The 26204-nt window shown below is 44.9% G+C and overlaps 1 protein-coding gene across 1 annotated transcript; it reads left to right on the top strand.

Annotated features, from left to right (window-relative positions):
* Nucleotides 1–644: 644 nt before the first annotated feature.
* Nucleotides 645–25728, top strand: TRIM29 (tripartite motif containing 29). The gene is made up of 9 exons (XM_026073013.1): nucleotides 645–1499; nucleotides 9265–9360; nucleotides 10616–10849; nucleotides 11188–11386; nucleotides 16395–16478; nucleotides 20026–20085; nucleotides 21348–21449; nucleotides 22535–22611; nucleotides 25666–25728. Exons 1-9 carry the CDS (start codon nucleotides 645–647, stop codon nucleotides 25726–25728), a joined length of 1770 nt encoding a protein of 589 aa, XP_025928798.1.
* Nucleotides 25729–26204: the final 476 nt, after the last annotated feature.

Here is a 26204-nt window from a genome sequence, read left to right on the forward strand (position 1 = left end):
TTTTAAACCCAGTATTATCCATGTGTTTCCCCTCCCTGTCSTGCTGAACACAGTAAGCCCTCAGGGGAACCCAGTTTAAGAATGCTTTTATTCTAGGCGTTCATTTTAATTACTAGCATAATTATTTTTACATACATGTGTATGACCCAGTTAACAAACCCATCTTCAGCATCTCATGGTCTCTCCAACCCTGCCCATCTCTGCAAGGAGGTAACCTCAGCTCCTGGCAACAATGAGCAAAATTATTTTTGAAACAAGCGGTAGAACTGGTTGCTACATATTAATGAAAATGATTTTTTTTTTTTAAACATTTCTATATATATAAACAGCCCTTCCTCCCAAACCTGGTTAGACAAGAATGTTCCTGGGTGTGGACCGCCTTGTATAATTAACTGCACAGCTGTAGCTTCTGATCTCTGGTAAAGTCTGTTTCTTTCTCTCTGCCTCTACCTAGCATAATTCAGGCACTCTCCTCCTCCTTGCAGGAGCTCAAGGTGTGTCACTTCAGCAGAAACTTTCCTGCATTCCACCTTCGTTCCTTGCTGAGACAAGAACCAGTCAGACATACCTGCTTTCTAGAGGTTTGAGAGAGCGAGAATCAGAGAAAAGACCGAGCAGTGAAGCCAATTTGCCTGGCTTAGACAATGGAAACGGGGACTGCAGCAAGGCCAAATGGTACCGGTGGGAAGCCAGATGATGTGAAAAGTCCATCTGCCCCCAAAAAAGAAGAAGAAGTGAAGAAGACCACGAACCCRGGCGGAAGCGAGAAGGAACCTATGAAGGGCACTGGCAGTGCTTCTCTGGAGTCGGGGCAAATCAAGAGTTCCCTCTTCTCCGGGGGTGACTGGAAGAGGCCCATCATCCAGTTTGTGGAGTCATCTGATGAGAAGAGATCAACCTACTTCAGCATGGACTCAGGGGATTCAAAGAAGATGCAATATGCCAGTGGACAGACAGGAGACATGAGGAGACCCCCCCTCTCCTTTACAGATAAAGGTGATCTCAGGAAACCCCTCTTCTCCCTGGATTCCAAAAAGAGCTTCCTGCCTAGTGATGGGGAGGGGAGGAAGCCGTTCTCTGGTGGGCAGATTGGGGACCTGAGGAAAACCTCCCTCCCTCTGGTGGAGACAGGAGACCTCAGAAGATCCACCTTCAACAAGCCTGACAGAGCTGCTGGGTTGCGGCCCAGGGTGAAGCTGGAGGATGTTTTGTGCGATTCCTGCATTGATAACAAGCAAAAGGCCGTGAAGTCCTGCTTGGTGTGCCAGGCTTCCTTCTGTGAGCTGCACCTCAAGCCCCACCTGGAGGGAGCAGCTTTCCGGGACCACCAGCTCCTGGACCCCATCAAGGACTTTGAAGCAAGAAAATGCCCTGTGCATGGGAAGACCATGGAGCTGTTCTGTCAGACAGACCAGATGTGCATCTGCTACCTCTGCATGTTCCAGGAGCACAAGAACCACAGCACAGTGACAGTGGAGATAGAGAAAGCAGGAAAAGAGGTAATGCTCTTTTTATATTGCACGTTCCCATCAGTCYTTCCAAGGGACCTCAATATTACACAGCGACTTCTGTTCCTCAGCCCACAGTCTCTCCTARCAGCATGGCTGCAATGTTATTCTGGGATGCAAGGATGGTGGCTGGGAAGCATTTAGTGGAGAAATAATACTGCCTGGGTTCTGATGCAATTGTACTGTTGTTGTAATATCTGGATACAGTAGCATAACACTGGTGTTGTGCAGCAGGCTGTAGATTAGAGGGACAGAGGTCCTGGCTTCTATCCCTGGTTGCACCACTGGCTTTCAGCAGGACCTGAAGCAAAGCCCTATATCCTCAAGTTTTCAGAAAAATGGGCTCAAGTTTTGAGTGTTTGATTAGTGGTACCCACAGGCAGAGAGGTGGGGCATTGCTCACATTCAGGATCTCCAGAACATAGGCAGTCATATCAATGGCTCATCAAGTCAGTGGTTACTTCCAAAAACTGACATCTCAGCTACTTGGAGTGACCTTATGCTTTTTTGTTTTTCTTTTCTTTTTTTTTAAATGGAGATAGTAGTGTTGAGCCCCACATGTGGGAAGGGACTTTTGGAGCTTAGATGAAGAAAAACTGTGTAAACAAAAAATTCCCCCTGAAGTGTTAGTACACGACATTCAGAAGCTGGACATCTGAAGAGATGAGGCTAGTATGGGAAACAGTGCTCACTTGAATGAAGYGCCTTCTGCCTTTGTTTGCTTAAAGTTTGATGCTATTTGTTCTATGGGTTGAGGCACCATTATTCCACRACCTCTAGTTAAATTCAGGGTCCCACTGTGTTAAGTGCTGTACATCTCCATAGCAAGAGCATGTCCTGGCCTAAGAGACCTTCTGATCTATCTAGACAGTACAGAAGTGACTACAGAAAGGAGACCAATGGAAAAAAAAAAAAAAATCATTTGACTATGGTCACATAGCAGGTCCATAGCAGAAACTGCAAGTGCACCCAAATCTGCAAAATCCCAGTCAAAATACCCAAGCCAGTGCTTTGATAATGCAGATAACAGGCCAGTACAAGTGATGCTGGGAATTCTTCAATGACCCTTAATTCATGGGAACAATTTAATTCTTCCTACAGTGCTAGGAGGGTTTAACTTGTAAGGCTGGGGGAAGCAGGTTGGAAGAGCTTCTTATCTAGTGTTTATCTTTTTGTGCACAACTTGTGGTCTTTCTTGCAATGTCAATCTCACCTCGCAGCCTTATTGATATCAGGCAAATGGTTTGTTCCATGTCTCAGCCACTCTCTTAAGGAAACTTCTGCAGGGCTTGCTAAGCCTGCAGTTTGTTTCATGATTGCTTGTTCTTGTGTTTTGATGTCAGCTGTGAACCACTTCACAGCATCTGCCTAACCCTCATAACTGCTGTGTCTAGTCTATTGGGTTGTCCAATTCCTCTGATCCCATTCCATCAATAACAGGTTAACGGTTGCTCCCTGAGGAACCAAAGCTGGCCAGAGCCTTCTTCCTGTGGTTAGATGGACCTAGAACACCTTGCTTGTAAAGAGGCAATCATAACTGGGCAGAGAAGCCTTTATCTAAGATATAAATAATATTCTTCTTTTTCTCTCTGAGTACTTGTGTCATTCTTGTGAGTTCCATGCCTTAGTCCCTGTACTTTCCTGTGTTTTTTCTATTGCTGCTAAGCCTAGAGGATTTACAGTTTAATCAATATGAATCATACATACGTGCAAGCTTCTCCTGATGACGTGTTTTGATCATGTTGTAACTTGAGTGAGTATTCACTCAGACAAAAACAATTAACAGGATAGCTGTCGCTCACTAATGTTTATTCCTAGCCCTGATTTATTCACCATTGGTGGAGCCTTAGCAAGAACCACAAAGAGGAATGAACATTTTCAAATCCCTTGTATGCACCACCACCTATTCCTTTCAAGGCTTGCAAATCAAATGAGTTCGAACATGACCACAAATTGGGACAGTGGCAGAGTGTGGCTGGTGCTGGCCTTTGTGCAAAGAATACGCAAAAATCCCATATCAGGTCAACCCCATCCCTGCCCCGTTTTCATAGCTTGGGATCCAAGCAGCCCCAGGGTATTTTTACTGCCTGCACACTTGCTAACTATGCCACTGGACTGAAGACCAGAATATAACCATATCCTGATAGGCCCTTTTTTCACTCTGTGCTGTTCAGCAGCAAAGGGTCTATCTGCTAGCATCTCCCAGTCTGGCTCTACTGCAACTCCATCCTTGGGGAGGAATTCAGCACAACACGGGGGGGTTTCTGCTCCAATACACTCCAGCCTGTCTGTAACTCTGAGTGCTTGGCAACTTGGTGACACAAAGATGTCACAAACAAGGCCTATTGTGCTTATGTTAGGTATATCTATTGCTTTCATATTGCAGAATTAATTGAGGTCACAATCTCTTTCATGGGATTCTCCCTCCTATAGACRGGCAGGGGAGAGAAGTGTATTTTACTCTTTGGAAAGTGAGGGACACCATAGGTGGAATTAGGTAACTCTGCTCGCTCCACAATGCGGAGAGAGTACGGCTTCAGAGAAGGGGAAGGCAAGCAAGCCAGTGCACAGTCATCTAGTGGTTAGGGCATTTAGCCAAGCAGTGGCTTGGTATCTCTCTGCATATGAGGCAGAGGAAGAGCAGAGCAGCATCTCCCACTTCTCAGTAGCCTGGGTTGAGAACGACTCATCCAGCTTTCTGCTGCGCCACTGCACAGGCAAGAGTGAAAGGCGCAGGGGTCAGAGAGAGAGACCTTGGCAGGGAAGATGGAGACATGGTTTCCGAGTTTCCACCCAGTGATATTTGCATATTTTCTCCAGTGAACCTTTAATTCCTTCCCTAGATTCATTTTGAATTAGTTTCCTGCTACAGATTTAAAGGAAAAGTAATAACATCACTGCCAGAATCAGCAAACCACCAAAAAAAAAAACCCCTCATGAGACTGAGTAATAAGCACACACTCAGTTGAGAAGCACGACTTGTCAATAGCAGCTTGTACACATACAAAACCCTCTGGCCAGTCTGATTTATCAGCAGAGCTACAGCCCCCCTTTCAGACAGCATCCTTGATTTTGGAAGGGGTTCCTTCATTCCAAACCTGTTTTACAGGCCTGTTCTCAAAACAAGACAACTTCACATATGCCTGCTAGCCACAGGGCTGTAAATAACYTGGTGTTACCGTCCATCGCCAGCCTTAATACTCAGCATGTCAGGTCAGAGCTGGTGGAAAGCACTGATTTTTTTTCTTTAATTCTTTTCCTTTAAAGAAAAGCTCACATTGTACRGCAGGTTTAAAGAGGCAGCTGAGAACCAACATGTAGAAATGGGAGCTGGGTGTTCCTACTTTCAAAAAAGCAACTTCTAAAAATAGAGCCTTCAYAGGGCCTGAGCAAACTTTGAAGTCAACTGGTCCTGAGATGATCCAGAGGGATTTCCATCTGGGCCTTCTCTGTATTGTTATGATTGTCTAAATACAGAGCAAACAAGAATGTACTGATGTGCYAGTGGAGGGATTTTTGACCTTTCCTCCTGATGCAGGGTTAGGGCATGATATGGCTGGGAGACCTTATCTACATTCATTGTGGTTGTTCTGTGGACACATCTTAAAATAGATCCTCTATCCATGGAGATGGTGTAGTTTACCTGCAGATAGTTTTTCCCAGCTGGAAGGCTGGGGAAGTTGCATTGCTGCTAACTGTGATTTAGAGTAGCTTTGCCAGTTTGYCTGTGCTCTGCATTAGTGCATCTACAGTGAGGGCAGAACACAAGCAAAATCCACCAGTGCAGGATTTGCAGGTAAGAAATCCTTATCTTCCTCAAACTGTGCAAATCAGAGCGCCTTTTCTGGCCTCAACTCATGCATTGACTAGCGGCATTTTTGCAGGATGCTGACTCAGTGTGCAGAGATTATAGACCACCAACACCCACCTCTGCTTAACAGAAGTGTAGATTTTAAAAGGGCAAGGCAAAACCAGCAGAAAGAATGCCTCAATCTGCTGATCTCTTAGCCATGCCATTTCCAATACAGGCCCTGTACCGGGATAACTAGTTTAAATACTTCTTCTCTAGCTTCATTATTGCATTTGGTTGTTGCTGTCTGGTAATTAGCACAGCTCTCCCAGGCTGGTGRCACAGGGGTGTTCCCTCATTCAGGGACTGGGTTCCCAGAGCATTAAGACATGATGATGCTTGTATTGCTGCCTTGCAAAAAATGAGTTGCACTGTGATGCAATCTCACATCTCTAGGTCCTTCACAGCACAAGGGCTGGGTTTGTCAGTGGATATTTAGATGTACAGTCTGAACTTTCACTTAGTCCTCTTGGCTGCCCTAATTAACTTAGAACCTAATAGGGGATCCTCTCAGCTCAGAGATGATCAGCACCAGCATTTCTCAACTTGCTGTAGTCAAACCTATGGATCTAAACCTGTATTTCCTAGATCCTCTTAACTGTTATTGTTATTTCTGGACTGTAGGGACTCCCCCAACAATGGGTGGAGTTGCTCTATTATCTCATCTTCTCATGGGACCTTCTGAACCCAGAGTCTCGCCCAACAGATTTGTTTTGGGGGGTTCATTGCATGAGGAATTCAGGGATTCTTGACCCCAGAAAATCTGAGAAATATGAAGGAAGCTGGAGGAAAAGTTTCTTCAGGTGGAATAAAGTGGAAAAGACTAYTGTCCCTAGTATCTGTAACCACCCTACCATAAATGTAACACAGGATTTATGTGGATAGCTGAAGCAATCTTCCAAACAGCTCCAGATTGAACAAGGCCTAAAGACATCATGAAATCACCTTTGCGGAACCCCTTAGGTTGTGGTCTGTCTTCAGAGCATCCCTACTGAATCTGTCTCCTGCTGGTCATATCACCAGTTCCAATACTATTCCAGAGTCTCCCTCTTTTTTTAGTGTTCTTTGGCAAGAACAGTTTTAGTGATTGTACTATCATGCAATGATACACCTCCCTCCATCTCCTTTGCTGGTGTCTGTTAATTAATGTTTCCTCGTGCCCTCTGTATGGGTATTTTAACCCAAGCCGAACTCGCATGACTCTGGTATTTGCATTCTGGCTATTGGAACTGTCTCTGTAATTTCCATTTGCAAATCGTAATTCTCACTCGAAATTGCAGCATAGAGCTGCTCTTAAATAGCTGTTACATCCCATCCCAGCGGCACCCAAACTGCCTTTCTGGRTGAAGGGATATTACAGCTCCAACATGCTGTTAAGAGTTAGCTACCACTTTTTAACAAGTAATAGCTTGGGAAATCCCTTTGAGATCCATCTTAAATAAAAATTACCATAAAAATGTAATGTTGTTATCACTACCATCCAGCCAGCACCTGAAAATTCTTCCTGTAACCTTTCCTTTCAATCTCTTGTGTTTGGGGGCACCTATGTGGCTGTAAAAGGTCTGCCCTTCTTAAAGGAAAACTCCACTCCCTCACTGWATGATTTCACTCATGTTCTTGCAAGGAGAATAATCTGAGTAGCTAGGGATGAGAAGGAGCAAGACCTCCCACTGCTCTGAAGTCTTGCTTTTCCCTTTGCTAACTACTAATGTTATCTGGATGTAGCCCTATGGCTCAGGGAAACAGCTTCCATTATAGTGTCATTTCTCAAATTGGTTATTGGAGCAGGATGGATATCTGGACCTGAAGTGCTTTAATCTTACTGCATTTCTGTGCTGTACCAAGACAGTTGCACATCTTTGTGTCTTGGCGCAGAGGATCTCACAGCGCACATGAGAATRGAGAAAAGCATATATTCCTCCAAGTCATTGTCTTGTAAACATGCAAACTATGGGGTCAAGTTCATGCCTTTACTTTCTTGTTGAGTAGTAGAGCAAATTCTCTTGTTACTTGTATGGCTAACATTAGTATAAGATTTTCTCCTGTGGTCTGGCTTTTCTTCTTCTCCCCTTTTCTGTGTCAGATAACCCTGCAAAGTTGATGGGCTGACTCCTGTACTGCAAAACCCTTCCATGTCTGCCTCAAACCCCTGAAGAATATGAGTTTCATTTCATGACTGCACACAGTTGGCTACTGTCTAGGCTGTCAGGGTGTAGGGATACTGTTTTAGAGGGCTGGTGCTCTCCTTGCTCTCAACAAGCAAGGACAATAACAATGACAGTTTGAGGATGCAGCTCTTATGGCACTGAGATACCTTGGAGTACATTTGCCTCATTTGTTACCCCTTTCTTCTGTTTCATAAGGCAATAAAACAACTATCAAATTGCTTTCCCTCTATAAATAGAGATTTTCTAAATTGGAACAGCTAGAGTCAATGGCTCTTAGATGCAGCTGTGGCTGATTCAAGCTCAAGAGGACCTTCAGACACTATGGTGACTGGCACCAAGACAGGAACCCTGATGGGCTGATTTCCTTTGTCTGAGCTGGGTGACAATTTGTTGCCTGCTCTTTATTCTGTGATGCTGTTTTCTGCTTCTTGACTGCAGGACTGAAAACTTTTAAACTCCCACCATGGGAGGAAGGGCAACTATGATCAGGAGAGAAAACCCAGGTTTTCATGACGTATTGTGTTCCTAAATGGGTGATGAAACAGTGGGAACTACACCTTGTGATTTAATATCAGGGATACCTCACTGTGTTAGCTGCAGTGTGAGTGGATTTGTTCACCCCTCATCTCTCCTGCCTCCAACTCTTGGGCCAAATATAAGYGCTTTTGGGTAATACAGCCATTTGCCAAAGGATCCTACATGAAACAGTGGGCTTTCAGAACCCTTCTAATGCAGCATAGCTTGGTTGTGGAATACAGATAATTTTTTGCCTAGTGTGTAGTTCCTAAATAGCTCTAGGGATAAGTGCGCTGTAGCCAGATTGCCTGTAGTTACAGTTGTGCTGTAACCAAGCTGTATACACATGAAACACAAAAAGATCTTGAACTATGTAAACAAAGGCTTTGTCATGATCTGTTGGGCAGGAACGTGATGAATATGAGGGACCAAGGGAAGGACTGCCAGAATTAACAGTCCAAGTCAGTACTAAACAGTGAGGTCCTGGTCTGATGCCGAGACACAGCATGCACACCAGCCAGCAAGTTACACCACTGAATGGATGTCTGGGCCTTCATGGGTTGCATTTCTGGGAACCATCTYGCATGCAACTGTCTGGTCTGCACTTCTCTGGGAAGCCAGTGCAAAACAAAATGCAAATGAAACCCAGTGAAGTTGCTGATCTAAGCCAAGCACAATTGACTACGCCTCCTCCCTCCTTTTTTTTTTTATTATTTTTTCCAAGCATTCTCCAGCTTCATCATAACATGAAAGCTCTCAATTCAGAGCAAATTAATCCACAATCCTGTCTAAACAGAATTCCTGCCAGAGGCATCGTCCTCCTGTTGCAACACTCGTCAAACGTCATTCCATAATTACATGAAAACTGTTATTGCTGCACAGGCACACCCTGGGTTGGGCCCTTCACTGCATACACAGCTGAATTTTGAAACAGGCCTCTTCTCCCTCCAGCTAATGACTCTAATGTGATTAAAAGCAGCACCATGGCGGTAGCCTGGTAGGTAGGTGCTTCTGTTGCTGTCTTTGCTGAGGGAGCTGAATCTCTTGACCCAGCCAGAAGCTCTGGAATCTTGTCCAGTGTCAGCACATGATCTCCATTTCAAGCAGTGCCTGTACCTCCCAGGTATTATCGTTCAGGGCCAAACACGTAAGTGGAAGCACAACACCTCTTTGAAGCAGGCCACCCTCAGGCCCAGTTCATGAGTCTCCCCTCTTCTCACAGGCTGAGCTCTCACTGCAGAAAGAGCAACTGCAGCTGAAGATCATTGAGGTAGAAGATGAAATGGATAAGTGGCAGAAGGAGAGGGACCGTATCAAGGTGAGTGTTGGATATTCTTTTACATTCACTTCTGTCTCCTGTACTTGTCTCTTTCCTTTCGTTTCCACTGCCTTTCTTCTCCTTCTTTTCCCTGGTTTCTTTGGTATATCCAGCTCTTACTCACTCCCTTCCTYACCCACTCTGTCTCATCACTCCCAAACACATTCCTGCCAAATCCTGGAAAAAAAACCTCCTCCTGAAGTCATCTTGCAACATACCCTGCAGGAGACCGAGAAGAGGCAGCACAGCCTTGTTACAAAATGGTCCAAGATACCTCCCTGCTTTGGTTTACCGTAGTTTTTCAACCACCTAGTACCCAGGCTGATCCAGAAACAAAGGTGTGATGCTTTTTTTTCTGCTAGTACACATATAAAAATAAACTCCAGAGGACTCCAAATTGCCCTAACAGAGACAAGGCAACAGAAGTAGGTGCAGTTATATCAACAAATGTACTGTTTACAATGGAACAGCTTATTTCCATAGTGATATAGAGCTCCTTTATAATCCTTTCGCCACACCAAGTGTTAGAACATAGTAATGGTGTTATTTTTTCATTCATACCCTAACTGAATAGAGCAGTGAAAACACTATTTGGAGACACACCAGAGAATTTGCATAGTATTAATAGGCCAAGCCATTCTTCTACCTTTTATGTGGTACACGCACATTGGCTTCCTGGTTCTGYTTTTCTTCTGCTTTATTATTAATATTATTACTATTATTATTATTGGAAATCTGACCTAGAAATCTTAACTCTCAATATAGTTACATACACAGTCATTCTGGGAAATATTTCAGAGGGACGTAGAGGTAAGGTTTGAAAAACATCAGCACCTTTCGTTCATTGAAATAGTGGGAATTAGGGCCCCAAACTCTTGCGCAGACTGAGACATGAGTTAGAAGGTTAAACAGTGTTAGAAGGTTAAACTGTTTTCAAATACCACGTAAGAGTTCAGTTCACAAACAGAAATAAGAGATATGCTAATATAATCATGAAGGCAGCATCCACTGTCAATTTTATACATATACACAATTGTTACAAGAATACTACTTGTCTTGGCATACTTTTCTGGTGCTAAGTCTCACACACCTAGTGTCTCCATGCTCATGGTCTAGGTGCTGAGAATGCCTGGACATATCCCCCTCTGAATCCCCTCTATTAGCAAGTGACTGCCTGGGAAGTTTCACATTTTATTTCATCTGCCATCTCCTGCATCTCTTCTGTTCCCTCCCCTTTCCACTCCTTCCTCTCCAGAACTATACCACCAATGAGAAAGCCACAGTGGACCAGCATTTCAAAGAGCTGATCCGTGACCTGGAGAGGCAGAGGGATGAAGTGAAGGCTGCCCTGGACCAGAGGGAAAAGATTGCATCAGAGAATGTGAAAGAAATTGTGGATGAGCTGGAAGAAAGGGCAAAGCTGCTGCGGGAGGATAAGGAGAACAGGGAACAGATCCACCAGATCAGTGACTCTGTGCTCTTCCTGCAGGTAACCAAGATCTCATCTTCCTTTCCTTGTTTCCATAAGGAAGGGATTAGTCCCCAATGAGTTCATTTAAGAAGCATTAATCCTCTCCAGTTCAATGCACATGTATGTCAGGAGCTGGCCCTGATACTTGAAGCCACGTCTACTCTGCTAGGTGAAGAATGAACTTGCCAAGGCCTGATAAGTCTTTCTTTCTGCCTGGCTATAGCTCTGACCATGAGAGCATTCACTCTTCTCCTTTGCACTTCATATTTTTTGGAGCCTAATATCAGCATTCCCCAGGATCTAGCCTCTCTGTCTCTTCATTTCCTCAGTAACCTCTGTTACTTTCTTGTTGGCAGGAGTTTGGGGCTTTGATGCGGAATTACGTTCCTCCCCCCTCCCTCCCGACATACAGCGTCCTGCTTGAAGGGGAGAGCATGAGCCCATCGATGGGGCTCCTCAGAGATGACCTACTCAACGTCTGCATGAGGCACGTGGAGAAGATCTGCAAGGCAGACCTGGGCCGCAACTTCATAGAAAGGAACCACATGGAGAACGGTAAAGTATCCAAGATCCACCCTTTCCCTCCCTCCCTTCCTAGGCTCAGAGTCACAGGAGACAAGGTGTGATCAGTGTACTTTCACAGAGGAAAAAGCAAGCAAGGCTCTGGGCAAAATGGGAGAAATGCTATCTGTATCTGGAATCCATTCTGGAATATCAGAACTATCCTACCAGACCTACATGGTGATGGAGCCGGCTCAACTACCAGGGGTTTAAAGTATATCATACACAGGGGATGGAGGGATCCAAGCTATCCCCACTTCGCTGAAGTGCTGTTTTTGCATTCTKACTACACAATGTTTAGTTGGTTCAGTCACCTCCCACTTGGGACTTACAGAGCAACACTTTTCCGGGGGGCTGAGAACTGTTACCCTTCCCTCCTGCAAGAGGCCAGCAGGGACACCTTGTCTTGTGCTAGGCTCTTAACAAACCCCCACAAGCTTAGCACAACAGTTTCCATGTGGAAGACTGCAAAGATACACTAGGACAACTTAGGAGCTCACTAGGTAAATAGAGAAGGCAGGATTACATGAAAAACTAGGCTGTGCTGATAACAGCTTCAGTGGCAGAAATGTGAATGTAGCCGCCTMAGTCTGGCAATTTAGAAATCTTGGAATTAGGCCTATTTGTACAGCTCGGTTAGCGTGTTTGCCATATTGGTGTGACATGTCATTTTATAACAGCCCATTTCAGCCACTGATTGCCTAGCTGGAACATGAAATATCCTGCAAGCACATGCCATTGAAAAAATCTAATGACGGATTTTCCAAGTAAAGAGGTCTTCATTTTGGTATTCATATTAAGCTTCGACTTGAACAGACATAATTATCCTTAATCATACTTCTCTGCCTGTTCCACTGGGGAAAGCTGTCTCCTGCCTGCCCTGGACCAATGTGTTCATGGGACATCCAAACGGTCCCTGTGTTTCAGTGATGTTTAAGGATGAGTAATGTTTCTTGTGCAAATAGAGAAGGCACAGAGCACTGCAAGGAATCTTCTAAGTCTTTGAATCCACTTCCTTTTTGTGTCTCCCAGTTAGTGCTGTAAAAAGGACTTGTGTTGCATAAAGCTCACACAATGGATGTGGAGGACACAGCACTAGAATGGGACTCTGAGACCTAGGTTCATTCCCCAGCACTTCCACAAACAGCCTTTGTAACCTTGGGCAAGTTACTTAATCCAATGAAATGGCCTTGTGTTAAGGATAAGAGGGATAGGAATAATTCCTTCTCTCATAGGGCTACTATGAGGATATTATCTATTAATAGTTGTGAAACCTCAGGTACTAGAGCAATAAAGGTCAAGAAGCTGGATAGGTAACGTAAGAATAAATTGCTCCCTGCTGTCCTAGGAGGGAAGTGTGACTTGACAAGATGTAGGAATAGTCTTAAGTCCACACTTTATACAACACGAGCACCTCATGAACTCTGCTGCTATGCGCAAGACCACTGCTATTTCCTTCAGTTTCACAGCACTCATTAGACATTCTTGTGGTATTAATAAGCCACCTTTTTCCTGGGCAACAGCRATGCAGATCTCTCCAACCTCCTTCAAAGAAAGACAAATCCACATTGTAAGATGATATGATAAAAGAGGAAGGGGAGAAACAACCAGGAAAAAACCTCAAACAAAAGCAGCCAGCGGAGTAGGGGCTAAAACAACATGGGATCAGTTACTGGACAACACAGTAATGTTTTCAGAGCTCCTTTTTTTGTTTTGGAGTCAGCCTTTCTGACATTCCCAATTTAGAGCAATAAGAATGAAGGTTGCATGGGACCAGAGTACATTTGGGTCTGTAATGAAAAACACTAATATTTATGAAGTGACAGCCTGCTGCCTTCCTACATTATGGAGAGATAGAGTAAGTCCCTGCTTACAAGAAGCCTACACTGCAAACAGTCCATTTTAGCCAGCGCCATCGTTCTACCTTAGATATTGATTAGATGGACAAGATACTTCTGGTCCAGAAGCCCAAGCTTTTGGACAAGWGAGGAATCACATTCAGAGTGCTCAGGACACACAGCTAGAGCCAGATTTTAAAACTCTCGCATGTTCTTTAAGTAGGGCCAGCAACTGAACGTTACTTGTCTTCCAGCATTTACCACTGTAATACACATGGTCAGATTTTCAACAGAATCACTCAACGCTTTATGTGTTAAGGTCTGCTGAGAAATTTGGCTGTAACTCAATACCAGTAGATGACAGACAGCTCAGATCCAAAAATCACTTTTCTACATTTTTCTCCTCCTTTGTTCACCTGGACATTTGAAACATTTCCAAACTCTAGATGGCATAAAGCCAAAGGGATTTCAGATGCCTGACTAGTCACAGCACTTCTGAAAAGGAGATGAGTACCATGAAAGTACTTTTCAGTAAAGTTACTATGACTTGGGGAGTGCCTTCCATCAGCTGAGTGCYAACCCAGAAGCAAATACATTTTACTTGGCAATTTGTACAGCCCAAGAGTATGCACATGCCCAGTTATGGCAGCTCTGGATGAAGACTGAACACTTCCTGATCCTGATCACTTTTAATTAGGTTCCCTCCAAGTTACTGATGCCAAAGGTCCTCAAAATCGGTGGGATTCAAGTGTCTAAGCATTTCTGAGCAGGGCAACACTTAACTACTGCCAGAAACCTGGGCACTTTCAGAAATTTTGCTAGGGAATTAATGGGCACAGCTTGGAGTCTGCCTAATGAGAAGAACAGTGGCATCCACTCAGCTGGGAAATGTTATTTAAGGTGAGTCTCAGAAACTTCAGACCTCTCCGTTTTTCAAATCACAGTAACACTTGAAAGAGGACAGCACTCTGCATCTAGTGACTGCAAGGAAATAACTCCACAATTACTTAATGGATTTAATTAACTCAGACTCCCCCTGAGTCACTGGAACAAATTCATTTGCAATCGGCTTGATCTTCTAGTGTAAAAAACTTCCCAGGAAGAAATATTATATTAATGGAATGAAACCTGCTTAATAGCAGACTCCAAAGGGAATCCACTTTCTTTTAGTTGTCATAACAGCTACCTGCTTAATAGAGTGGCAAAGAGGCAAATAATCAGAGAACATCCAGGGAGTTTTAATAACACAGAATTAAATTGGAGAAATAACCTAAAAGTTTGTTCATTGATTTAAGATTCAAACAATGGAACTATCCAAACATAGGGACCAAATTTACCCCCTCACAGAGAGCGATTGAAGGTTCATATAGCGCTTGAGGCCTTAAAAGAAAGTATTTTATGAGCAACTGAACTAACAGGACTCATTTCCTGTGGACTGGTCTCAGTAAAAACAAACCCAGGAGTCTGTGTAAAGCCTGGCACAAGGGTAGGTTTCATTCATTTTGAATAAAGTCTGAACCAAACCTCCTGGTCTAAAGGCCCAGGAAAATGGAGCTGTTTGCAACTCAGGTTTAGCATCTTTCTTTCTTTAAAAATTGAACTCAATTGGCTCAACCCGTTGAGCCATCCAAACACTCTGATTTTCTCAAGCTTTGTAACACCTGCAGTTCAAGATCTGCTGGTTCAAAGCCAGCTCTGCACACAGGTTAAATGCACAAAAGAAGCCAAACYCAGACCACTGCTTTTCAAGTGGGTTCAGGATTCCATTTTTAGCCACACAGCAGTTTTTTGGCAGGAAAATGTGTTAACACCAAAGTCTCCCTATGGATTTTCAGCAGATAGCATATAGCAGATAGCGTATGGAAGGGCGGGTGGTTTGACCGCCTTGTTAGCTGTCTGCTGTGCTATTTCCTCAGCTGGCTGAGATCCATGAATAACTAAAAACATGTTAGCTCTGGGGTTGCCAATTAGAGAAGAGTTAAAATGGAAGCAATAGGAAGCCTCCCAGGAACCCAAAGTTTGCCAGTTATGGATACAGGTGACTGCACGTAGCAGGTGGCAATTAATAGAGGCTGTGCGGTAAACGTCAGCTTCTATAAGGCAGTCGTTGATCAGTGAGGTCTCTATGCAGACTCATTAAGCCAGCACAAAGGGTACATTTCTCATGTGCTGCTAGAGCCCAACAACTGACTTCTAAYGCTCTGCTGCAGAAGGACCTGGGATGATAGCTTTGGAGAACAAAGTCCTTTTATCTATTTATAGATTAGATTCAGCAGCAGTCTGAGCATCCTTCATCCCAGTCATTTAATATGCCTCAACCCCAGTCCTGCAATTCATCCTACCAACACAGCCCAAGGCTTCTGCCGCTAGAAAGAAGGTTTGCGTTAGCAGTGTTGGCTCCTTYTTGACAAGGGCCCAAGATTCCTTGCACTTCATCATTTAGCTTTCTGCTTTATGGGCAAAGCTACCTCTTGGGACCAAAACCGAAAACCCTCCACTTCTCCTGAGCCTCCAGGACAATGCTGGTGACACCTCTGCTTTTCTGTCAGGCTTTCTGACTGCAGGAGAAGATAATTTCTCTTCTTCTAGCATCAAACTATTTTACAAAAAGGCAGGTTGTATCTTAGAGCTTTAAGTCCATACAGCATATCGGATCTGTTAGCTTCATATCACAGACCCTACTTTCACTGTGGTTAATGAAATAAACAGATGACAAGGCACCTCTGTGAAGTGATTTTTCTTTTTGGGTTCAAATTAGAGCTTTACAGGACTGAATGCAAATCTCTTTGCATCACCTTTAATGTCCTGTGGATCCACTGCATTTTCTTTCAGTGTTTCCATTTCTCTAGATCTACTGAATGGTGATTCCTCACTCTCAATGCTTCACCTGTACGCTGTGCCCCCAAGGAAGCTTTCTGTTTTTTCCCAGGCTGAATCTCTGGGCAGCTAYAGCACTGCTCTACCTCACAGAGAGTGATTCCTACAGAGGAACAACAAAAACAGAGAAACTTGTTTTCAAAGGGCACAATGATCTCTCCTTCAATGCTTGAGGAAGTAATGCCAGTCTGTTATCTCCTTTGCCACCCCTGTCCTTCTCAAGGCTCTTAAAACTCAAGGTCCCTTCCAGTGCCACCTCCAGCTCATGCTCTGCTCTGCTYCTCCAGGTGACCACCGGTACATGATGAACAACTACGAGTGGAATCAGCCCGACAACTTGAAGAGATTTTCTATGTTCCTGTCTCCCAAAGGTATGGCAGCSTAATGGTGGTTAGGTTTCCTCCAAACACGGCACAGGAAAGCAAGTTCACCAGTGCTTTGTCCCATAGTTTGTTTCCCCTCACATATTTCATGCTGTCCCCCTGGACTGGACCAGTGTCAGTCCACCTGCAATTGTTCATGCCAGGTCTTCTCTTCAGCCTGTAAAGCTTTGAGGAGTTTTCGCTTTTTCATCTCAAACAAGATTGCATTGGTTCTCAACTCTGTGTATACCTAGAAGATAGCTGGAACAACTGAACTCTTGCAAGAGTGAAGCTTGTGAAAACAGGGTAGTTTTAACATGTTATCAGGTTGAAGTAAGTGTTATTCTCCAACAGAAGCTTACCTCACTGTGCTATCAAGTGTGAAAGCTTCACTAGGCTTGCTCTGCATTAGGATTTTCCTTTCACCAGAAAAGGTATTTTTTTCCCCTGCATGAAAAGTATAACAAGTGAGGGATGCATCCTAAAAAAGCAGGAGTCTGGGACTCCTGGGTTCTTTTCTGAGATCTGACGCTGATAACAAGAACCCTGGTGATTTGCTTATGGCCCAACTGTTATGTGAACACTACAGGATGAGCCTTTGGCTGTTTTCAACCCATTCAGCTGTAAAATGGCAGTTTCTGTCTMTTTCTAAATAAGTGACAAGACCTCCAAAGTAAGAAACACAGAGTAATAAAGGCCCAGGCACAGCATACCTGTAGAATCCTAAGAACAGAAAGGGGAACACAAAATACGTAGCCGAATTTCTTCTGCTCCCCAGTGAGCAAGGCCYGGGTTTGCCAGGTGTTTACAGCTGCTGTTCTGCGGAGCCAGATGGTGGGCAGGGCGAGGGGACGTGCCTGCTGCTGGCAGTTAGCAGCGGCACTCCCCCAAGGGCTTATCTGAGGTGCGATACTGGCTGCTCTGTTGGTGGGTTTTAGTGCTAGGGGACAACCCAGGTGCCAGCACTAAGCCCTTGTCTGGATTTCCCCATTGCCTTCAAGACACATCCCCTCCTCCTCTATTACCAGCCCCCACCTGGAGCAGGCTGCAGGGGCAGAGGGCATGTTCGGAGCTCAGCATCAGCGAGGCTTTAACATGAGTATTTCCTGCCAGTCCACCACGCCAAGGAACAGCCTCTTCATCAGGGACTGCAGAGGGGCATTTTGCACATGGTGGGTTTGTTTCAGATGGAGCCTGTATCCCAACACTGCCTGGATGGTGAGAGCTGCTGTTACGCAGCAGGGTTTTACAGGCTCTGTGCTGTCAGGGAAACACATGTTCTGCTAAGCAGCGCTGCTGCTTCTAGAGAGAGACCACAAGCCAAGCCCTGCATCCTAAACTGTTTGCAACCTTGAGGGGTGTTTGAAAGTTGGTTCTAAATCATGGGGGCTGAACCCATCTCTACCCAAAACATGGGGCTTTGGGCTCAGGTGGAAATGGCCCAGAAGGCACTTGAAGGGGTGCACGTGAATGTATGTGTGTGTATATGTATGTGCATGTGTGATGGGAGGACTGTAGCGGAAGATACTGCTCTGTCATCACAGCTCCAGTGCACATCTGGGGCTCAGCTAAAATCTGAGGTGGCGAGAGGAGGGGACGTCCCGTGCGGCCGTGCAGGAGCGTGGCGTAGCTGGGCTGCTTGTGGCTCTGGAATGCAGCTGCCGTTTCTCTGGGCTGGAGGGGGAAGGACTGCGTTCCTGTTGATCACTGTCCTCCTGCCTGGCAGATCCGCTGCTGAAGCCCTAGAGCACAGAATCCCTGGCTCCCAGCTGGGAGCAGGCATCCAGAGCTCCTGAGGGACCTGCTAAGAGATACAGGGGGTTCAACTGCAACTATGGGATATAGGGTTTATTATTTACTACTATTTATTGGAGCCAGTGGGAACCCTTGGCTGGATGCAGTCCGCTACAGATGTTTGTGAGCACTGTACACTGGCTTTTAGCTCAGTGGCCCATTGCTTCCTGCAATGGGCTTTTGAAAATACAAACATTGGGGGAGTGGTTGTTCCACCTACACATCTACATTCTCCGGAGAGCAGAGACATGTTTCTTCCCAAAGCTACTCCTATTCCATGTTTACAATCAAGCTGCTTTGTCCAAAAAAACTAAGCACATGGTTGCACACACAGTCCCTGCTGAAATGGGGATTGAACAGTGCTGGATTCTCCACCAGGGTGAGGACTCAAGAATGATTCCTTATGGAAACGCTTTGATAGAAACGAACCAGCTGCTGAAGCCACATTGATGGGGACTTTGGGAACAGAATGAGTCAGCAAGCAAAACAGGAGAACTGACCCACTTAGCTTGCACGCTGGCTAGTAGAGGATTATCAACTGAATAATGCAATACACCCATCATCATTTAACCCTCTAGAGCTTTCTATGCTCTTATCAATGAATCAGGTAGAGGTCCAGCATTGCTTCTGATTGTATCTTTCCTAAGTAATTTCACAGGATAGAAGGAAAAAGAGGACYCCTACAGCCCATCATATAATGTGTACAAAGTCCTTGCATATCTCATGACAGTTTTGCAACGCACYGCTGTTCTTGCCAGGCTGGATCACAGCAAATTCTGCCTTAGGCCACAGCAGCAAGTCTGTTTGCTGCATTGAGCTACGCTRCTCAGGTAGYGCTGTGTGCTAACTGCAATGACCTGTACTAAGACACTGCCTGCATTTGAGCTAGCACTGTAGGTTTTTAAACCCTGCTTAAATTCAAGGAGTCTTCCCCTGCTCTTCTCCTAAAAGACAGTATCACAGAGCATCTATCTGCAGGTRTGACATAATGAGGCAGAGGGGAGACATAAAAGGCTTCAAATGCTGCCTAAGAGAGGGAGGAGCAATCTGTTCAACTGCTCGACACTCCTTTCTGTCCTCTTCCATTAAGCTTTCTCCTCCTGATATTGCCAACAGTTTGGCCAAAGCCAGAAAGAGGTTGAAAAGATCATATTGCACATTTGCAAGCCCTTGGATGAGGAGTAGAATGGACACAGCACAAACAGGTAGAGGGAACAACACTGCTTAAACAGAAAAGCAGTCCACAGGATGGCAGCAAAACAGTTTAAAGTATTCATCTCTTTCTCACTCTTCTGGGAGCCTGATGTCTCACAAAAGGGGTCCAACAGCAGTAGTCTGCATCACAGCGTGATGTCCCAGTGAAACCCTGGAGCACATGCCTGTCACAGTGGCTGAGACAATGTGTGCATGAGCAAGAAATGTTCCCCTATTTGTCTCTTGTGCTCTAAATCCAAGCCTCTGCCTGCAGGTCTCTTTGCAAAGTAGTCATGTTGAGTAGGCAAGCTTGAGTGGGCAATTTAGTGTAGCTAAAGGCAGCTCTGTGGCAGTGAGAGAGTTTTGTTCCCTAAATGAGGGAAAGTCTATTCACCATCCCCTAGAACCCACAGAAAAAGGAACAGACTTATCTACTCCCTGGACCAGATTCCTGGGTCTGGGCTGCTTCCAAATCGGTGGGGACTGTTTAATAGAGCAATGCCAGGCACAGGCCTTRGAGCCAGCTCACCAGGAGCCGATTGCTGAACTGGATGCTCTTGTTTTACAGCCAGTTTCAACCCACGATCATGGGAATTTTCCTCCTTCCAAACGACTGAGGAAACACTTGGTACGGGTAATTCTGCCTTCAATTTGAAAGGTTCTAACCCCCCGTGCCACAGCTTTCTAGCTGGCTAACCAACCTTTTCTGCTTCCCCTCTCAGCTGTCCTGTCACCTGTAAATCACTGTCTCAGTGTTTGAACCATCTCTTAGCTGGGTTATCAGCACCGGTGCGTACACCCCAAAACAGGGTCTCACTGCGCTAGGTGCTGCATATATAGGTGGCTAGGGTATCCCCAATCCTCATTGTGCAGGAAGTGAAAGAAGAAGATAGAAAACAGAGTGCCAGTTTGTAAAGGAACTGAGATACTAAACCAACAGGAACCAATGGGAGCTCCTATGTGAACATGTCCGAAGTGATTCATGGAGGCTGTGGCAGAGTCAGGAGCTGACTCCAAATCCCCCCAGTCACTCTCAGAAACACAGGGCTGCTCTTCTTGCATACACCTTTCATCTGGTTCGTAAGCTTGCGAGCATATGGCCTGCCCTCTGTTCACTGTCTGTACAGCACCTAGCACAACGGGGAGGGGGTGTTTCATGGTAGTGTAAGGAGAACCAGCAGCAGTGAGTCATGCCTTTTTCTCTTAGATCTCCACCTTCCTTTCTCTCACCCCTCCTTGTCTTCCTCTGCTTCATTCATGCTCAGAGGGTCCTGCCTTTCCTTTCGTTCAGAAGCAGACTACAAGCATCCACGGCCACTCTAGCCGGGATGCTCTCGTGACTCACGGCCACACCTAAACCGTTCCTGCTTTTCATGCCACAGGCAGGGCTGTCTCCTTCTCATCGCTTCTGCTCTTGATTCATTTTGGCAGCCAGGGCCTGACCCCAAGGAGGCGAGGAGGGAAAGCCTTGCTTTAATTTCACTGGGCTTTGAATAAGGCCTCAACTGCTTGGAGGCAAGGGAGTTCGGGTGGTTGTGTAGTTTTGCCTCGTTATTCCAGTTTCTAGAGATGCAACTTGCCTGCGAGGAAGCTGCTGTTCTTCAGTCACACCTGCACACTGGGTCTCATGAGAGAAAGGCTCCTCCCTGCCTGCCTGGAGCACCGGGATCTCTTCACACTCACTCACTCCTCACACACTGACTACATGGGACCCCACGACTGACTGCTACGATCTGCCTTTTCTCAGTAAGAGAAAGGGTGCAGAGCTATTAGTTGCCATTTTCCCCCAAGCTGGTTGAATGTAGTTTTACAGGGTGTGYTGTGAAATGCTTAAGATTTCCCCCCTGTAGCACGCAACACTGGAATAACACAAACTCTTCTATCTTCCAGTAGGCAATGGTACTAAGCTGCCTTTTCAGTTCTCCTCGATGGGACAGAACTCGCCTGGTGACTTCAGCAAACAGTCTGATGGGAGCCTCTTCACTAAGACCGGTACTAGGCATTTAGTTTTTCCCCCTTCCTTCTCCCCCTTTCTTAGGTGATAAGGCATTTAATCCTGTTCTTCTCACTCCCCCGAGGAGGCCTGGAGCAGTCCCATACATGCCCCATATCTCCTGTCTTGGCTGTCAATCTTAGTTACGTGCACGTGTTCAGATAAGCAACTTACTCTGCTGAACCAGGACAGTAGGACTTTAGTAAAGAATGTGATTATGTTATAGCTAGTGAATAGTTGAAGTTTTTTTTCATTTTGTTTTTACTGGGTAGAGATAAGAGTTTTAGATGCTTAGGGACTGGGAAGAGAAGGACACTAGGAAATGATATTCATGGCCTTTTTTACCCCTCTAACTTCATCAGTGTTTTAAAACAGCTATCATCCTGAGAGAATAATAGTCACTGAGCAAAACCCTTCACAAATACGCACTGCCTTGATCTGAACCAGGATCCCCTGTACCCTAACTCATCATCCTCTTTATTTACTAGTTCAGTGGCACCCAAGGTGGGATCCAAGAGTATCACCTCCTGCTGAGCAGTCAGGCCTGATTAATTCAGGGATGGGAGGCAGCAGGGAAAGCCCATTGCCTGACAGTGCTGCAACTGGTCATGATACAGCAGGGCTGATATTATTTCTGAATCAGAACTGAGTTGGTGCAGTAAAAGGGGGTTAGGGATTATCACACTGCCAGAGGTAGTGTCATTCATTTCTAACAGGAAACCCAGGCCCTGGCTCTTTGCACTAATTAAATAGCCTATAGTATTGTTTGCAGGAGTCAGAATGCTTGGTTCAGTACTTGGCCTAAATTTAATTTGACTGATTGCATTCCACCTCCCTACATTCCCCAGACATTTTAATTGGATAGACCTTCTTCACTCCCTTTTCCTAACTGATTGGGTGGTAGAATAAGCATCATCCTGACTGCTGTTGTGTTCCACCCCAGAAATGGCTGCATTTCACTGTTAAGCAAGGCAGTATTAACTATGTGACACTTCCAGTCCTGCTATTTGTCTTGATGCTTACAAGGGGAGACAGGGATGGTGTCACGGACTGATCTGTAACAGGCTGTTTTATGTTGTCACAGCTTATCCTTCAATAGTGAGACATCAATCTGCAAAGGTGACGCCACAGACATGGAAATCCTCCAAGCAGTCTGTATTGGTAAGAAATATACCCTTGTGTAAAAGTATATGCACAGCTTCAGCAAGAGAAGTACCTGTTCTAGGGATACCTGAGACTCCAGAGACTAGGGCTGGGGTCCTTTGGAAACGGCAAAGTGAAAGCTTTAAGTCAAAAGTTTGTTATTTTTTGTGTAGTTAACTGAACCTAGAGAGGTACAAAACTTAAAGTCCAGACCCAGATTAAAACTCCCCACAGTAGGAATAACCAATATTTTAAAATGCCATTTTGGAAAGATACTGTCCTGGTCTAGAATTTGATCCAGGACTTTTAAAAGCTATACAAATACTACAGCAACCACTCCAGTATCTATAGTACTACTGTTCCTTGCATTCCTATCTTATAGTCGTAGTAGTCAGTGACAGCTAGAAAACATAGATTGCGGAAATGACACCACAGGCACCATATAAAAGTGTCTCACTGATCACATCCTACAGTGGGCAGATGCAATATCAAAGATGAGAGGTCAGACTGTGGTCATAAACCTCCAGAACTTCCATAAATCACTCAGACAAGCAACAGTGCATTATAGGAGGCACTGGGCAATGATATATTATGTCTTGCATTCTTAAATATATAAGGTTAACAAACAGTTAATGCATAGCCATATAAACATTCACTAAGTTCATCCATTTTTTCTTAACGTCCATTCACACTGTGATGCATTAAGATCTTGCAAGATCTGAATTAAGGTCTTGAGGAGGTTTTTGTCCCCATCTCTGCACATGAAATCTATTTTTGAATTCTCATTATATATTTGCAAAAGATTTACTGTCCCCTAGAAAAAAAACTTGTAAGCGGGAGAAGGTCAACAATCAACAGCATTCACACACCGGAGGAAGAAAATAGAGCAAATAATACACAACAGTTACAAAGCAGCTGCTGAAGGATTGCAGCTGCATGTCTCTGCTAATTTTAAAAGGCTCCTCCATGAGTTCGATGCCTGTGAAAGGGACGTTCCCTGAGGCACTGTAGCACGTTCAGAAAAACCAGCCTTGAGTCTCTGAATGCGCTGCACAAAACATGTCTCTTAGGAACACCGAAGTTTTGCACTATCTTCTCTGTCTTGCATTTGATTGACATCTTTTTAAAAGATCATCTTCATCCTGTGTGTGCCCAGATGAAGACCTTCCCCAGCAGTTTTAGATACCAACCTAACTGGGAAAGTCTGAATGGGAAAGTGAGTGCTCCATCACCGCTGGGCACTGGTGAATGCGTACACAGTCCTCCTGGCAGTAACACCATGCTACCAGAGAGTCAATATACAGTAGCCTGTGAACGCAAGCTGTATTTTCATTAATCCCTATAGAGAAAGCCTGGCTAGCTTCTCCCACGTAAAGTCACCAGTCTGTCTCTGCATCTCATGCATATGCTTGTAGGGGCTATGTTATTTTTATAGCCTATATTCACTAGATAGCCCTGAACTTAACAATTTAGTTGATAAATATAAGCATTAAAAAGTCCCAAAATAGATATGCATGCTCTGGACAGCAGCAGCTCTGCAGGCACTTTTATGGTCTTTTGGGCCAATAATCTAGCTTTTAAAATAAGCTTAAATTTGTATTTAAGTAATACACATTCTAAAAGGTCTGTAAATATGAATTTTCACAAATTTTACACTACTTAAGGAGGAATGTCTTTTAAGCCCACAGGGAGTTCTTTAAAATGAAGCCCCCTTCTTCCATCTCTTAATTATATTGGAAATTGAAGCCATAAAATGAAAAGAACTTGAACAAAAGGGAACACCGAGCAGAAGGTATTGGGAGGTGGTGCTGAGCAGCAAGACAGGTTGGCTTTGCTCTGCCCATGCTTCCAGCCTCCTGCCATGCCTCACATTAACTAGTGTGATTCACCAAGATGGACCAGCATGTCCTGTGAGGTCTCTCCCTCCTTGTAAAAGATGAGACTTGTACAGTGGCTCAAACCCAAGACAGGTCAGACATTGCCAAATGAAGGTTGCTCTTGGTTGCCTTGTTTCTCTCTCCACTGGTTTAAGCACATTCTCATCTTTACTGTTTCGAGGCACTTCGGTGCTCATTAAGGGCAGTGTCTAAATCGGCACATTTGCCAGTTGCTTACAAGAAGCAACAGAGGTTAATCTGCAAGCATAAAGCACCGCACTGCCAGGGCCAACAAAGATCAAAGGAGGAATTGGTTGACTGCCTCAGTCTAGGTGGATCTAGGCTCAAGATTTTGCCCTGAACAACTGTGAAACCAACTAACACAGTTAACTGATAAATTGGCCATTGCATTTTGCATTTTTTCCAAGCCAACACTATTCTGTACAATGCACCTTTGCCATGTGTTACTTATTTGTCATGGTACAGATAAGAGTGAAATTCTTGGGGTAGGTCCTGATGAGAAGAGATACAACTAGGGACTGTGGCAAACAGAGCCGGAGATACAAAAAAAATGGCAATTCCTTTAGACCCTGCCCTTGTCTCTCCTCCACTTAGACTTCTGTTTACACAAACATTTGGCACTGGGCCCTTTTTTCATATGGAAACCTCCCTGCAACATGTGGGGGTGAAAATAAACACTATACCATGGTGTGAGAATTTCCATGCACAAGAGTTTTTGGCTCTCCAACCAGAGAGCACAGGCAAATACTGTGTGACCTAGTCGATCACTCGCATACTGTGCATGGCTTTAGGTGTGAATACCCCCATAGGCTGAGCTCTCAGGTTAGCAAGCAATTGCAAGAAACTAACAGAAGCACAGAAATAAAGGTGACATTCCTCCAGAAACCTCTCATCAAGCCATGAGTCATAGTCTGAGATTTTATGTGATGCACAGACTCATTTGGCTTAGGAATGAAGTTCACGCAAAGCATGTGTGTAAACCAAAAAAACCACCATTTGCATTTGATAACTCCAGCACCTCCAGTAGCAAAACGAGGTGGTGTTGCTCTGAAAGAGGAAAGATTTACACTAGTAAAATTGGAGTTGGTATGGCTGGGCTATCTAGGAGGGTGAAGTATAGGCAGTGAGAATAGAAGACAGGTYGAACTTAAATGCCCCAAATTCTCCATTTCAGTCACATTACCGCCCCTTTTATGTGAACAAAGGCAATGGAGCAACTTCCAACGAGGCACCTTGATTCCTGAAGATGTAGGGAAGAGCTGGCAGCACTTGGAGTGAAGACTCAGCTGCGGATTTTCATGGATGTACCTGCTACTATATTAACCTTGCTGCTCTAATCTCTGCCAGGGAGAGGGAAGGTGCAGAAGGGAATACAAGGACTTTTTCCAAATCCTAATCGCTATGATGTTTCCCCTTGAAAGCTCTGCAGACCTTAACAACATAACCCCATCCTCTGCTGTCACCTCCTTATTCCCYCTCTGTGAATGCCCTTCCCTTTGCCTCTGCAGAGTTGGCTACTCTGCTTCTCCTGGGAAGCATGTACGCTTGGGTTGCATCCACCCCTTTCCCTCACCCTGTTATGACCAGTTGCCCTGTTCTCCTGACTGTGTTTATATGACCATAGCCATTAAGYCCTGGTGAAGGGAACCAAGTTGGGGGGCTCAAAGGTCTTCCTGGAACGGAGACACCCCCATCAYTGGGAGCAGCACCAGG

Source organism: Apteryx rowi, unplaced genomic scaffold (assembly GCF_003343035.1).
Source record: "Apteryx rowi isolate R43461 unplaced genomic scaffold, aptRow1 scaffold_356, whole genome shotgun sequence".
Taxonomy (NCBI): domain Eukaryota; kingdom Metazoa; phylum Chordata; class Aves; order Apterygiformes; family Apterygidae; genus Apteryx; species Apteryx rowi.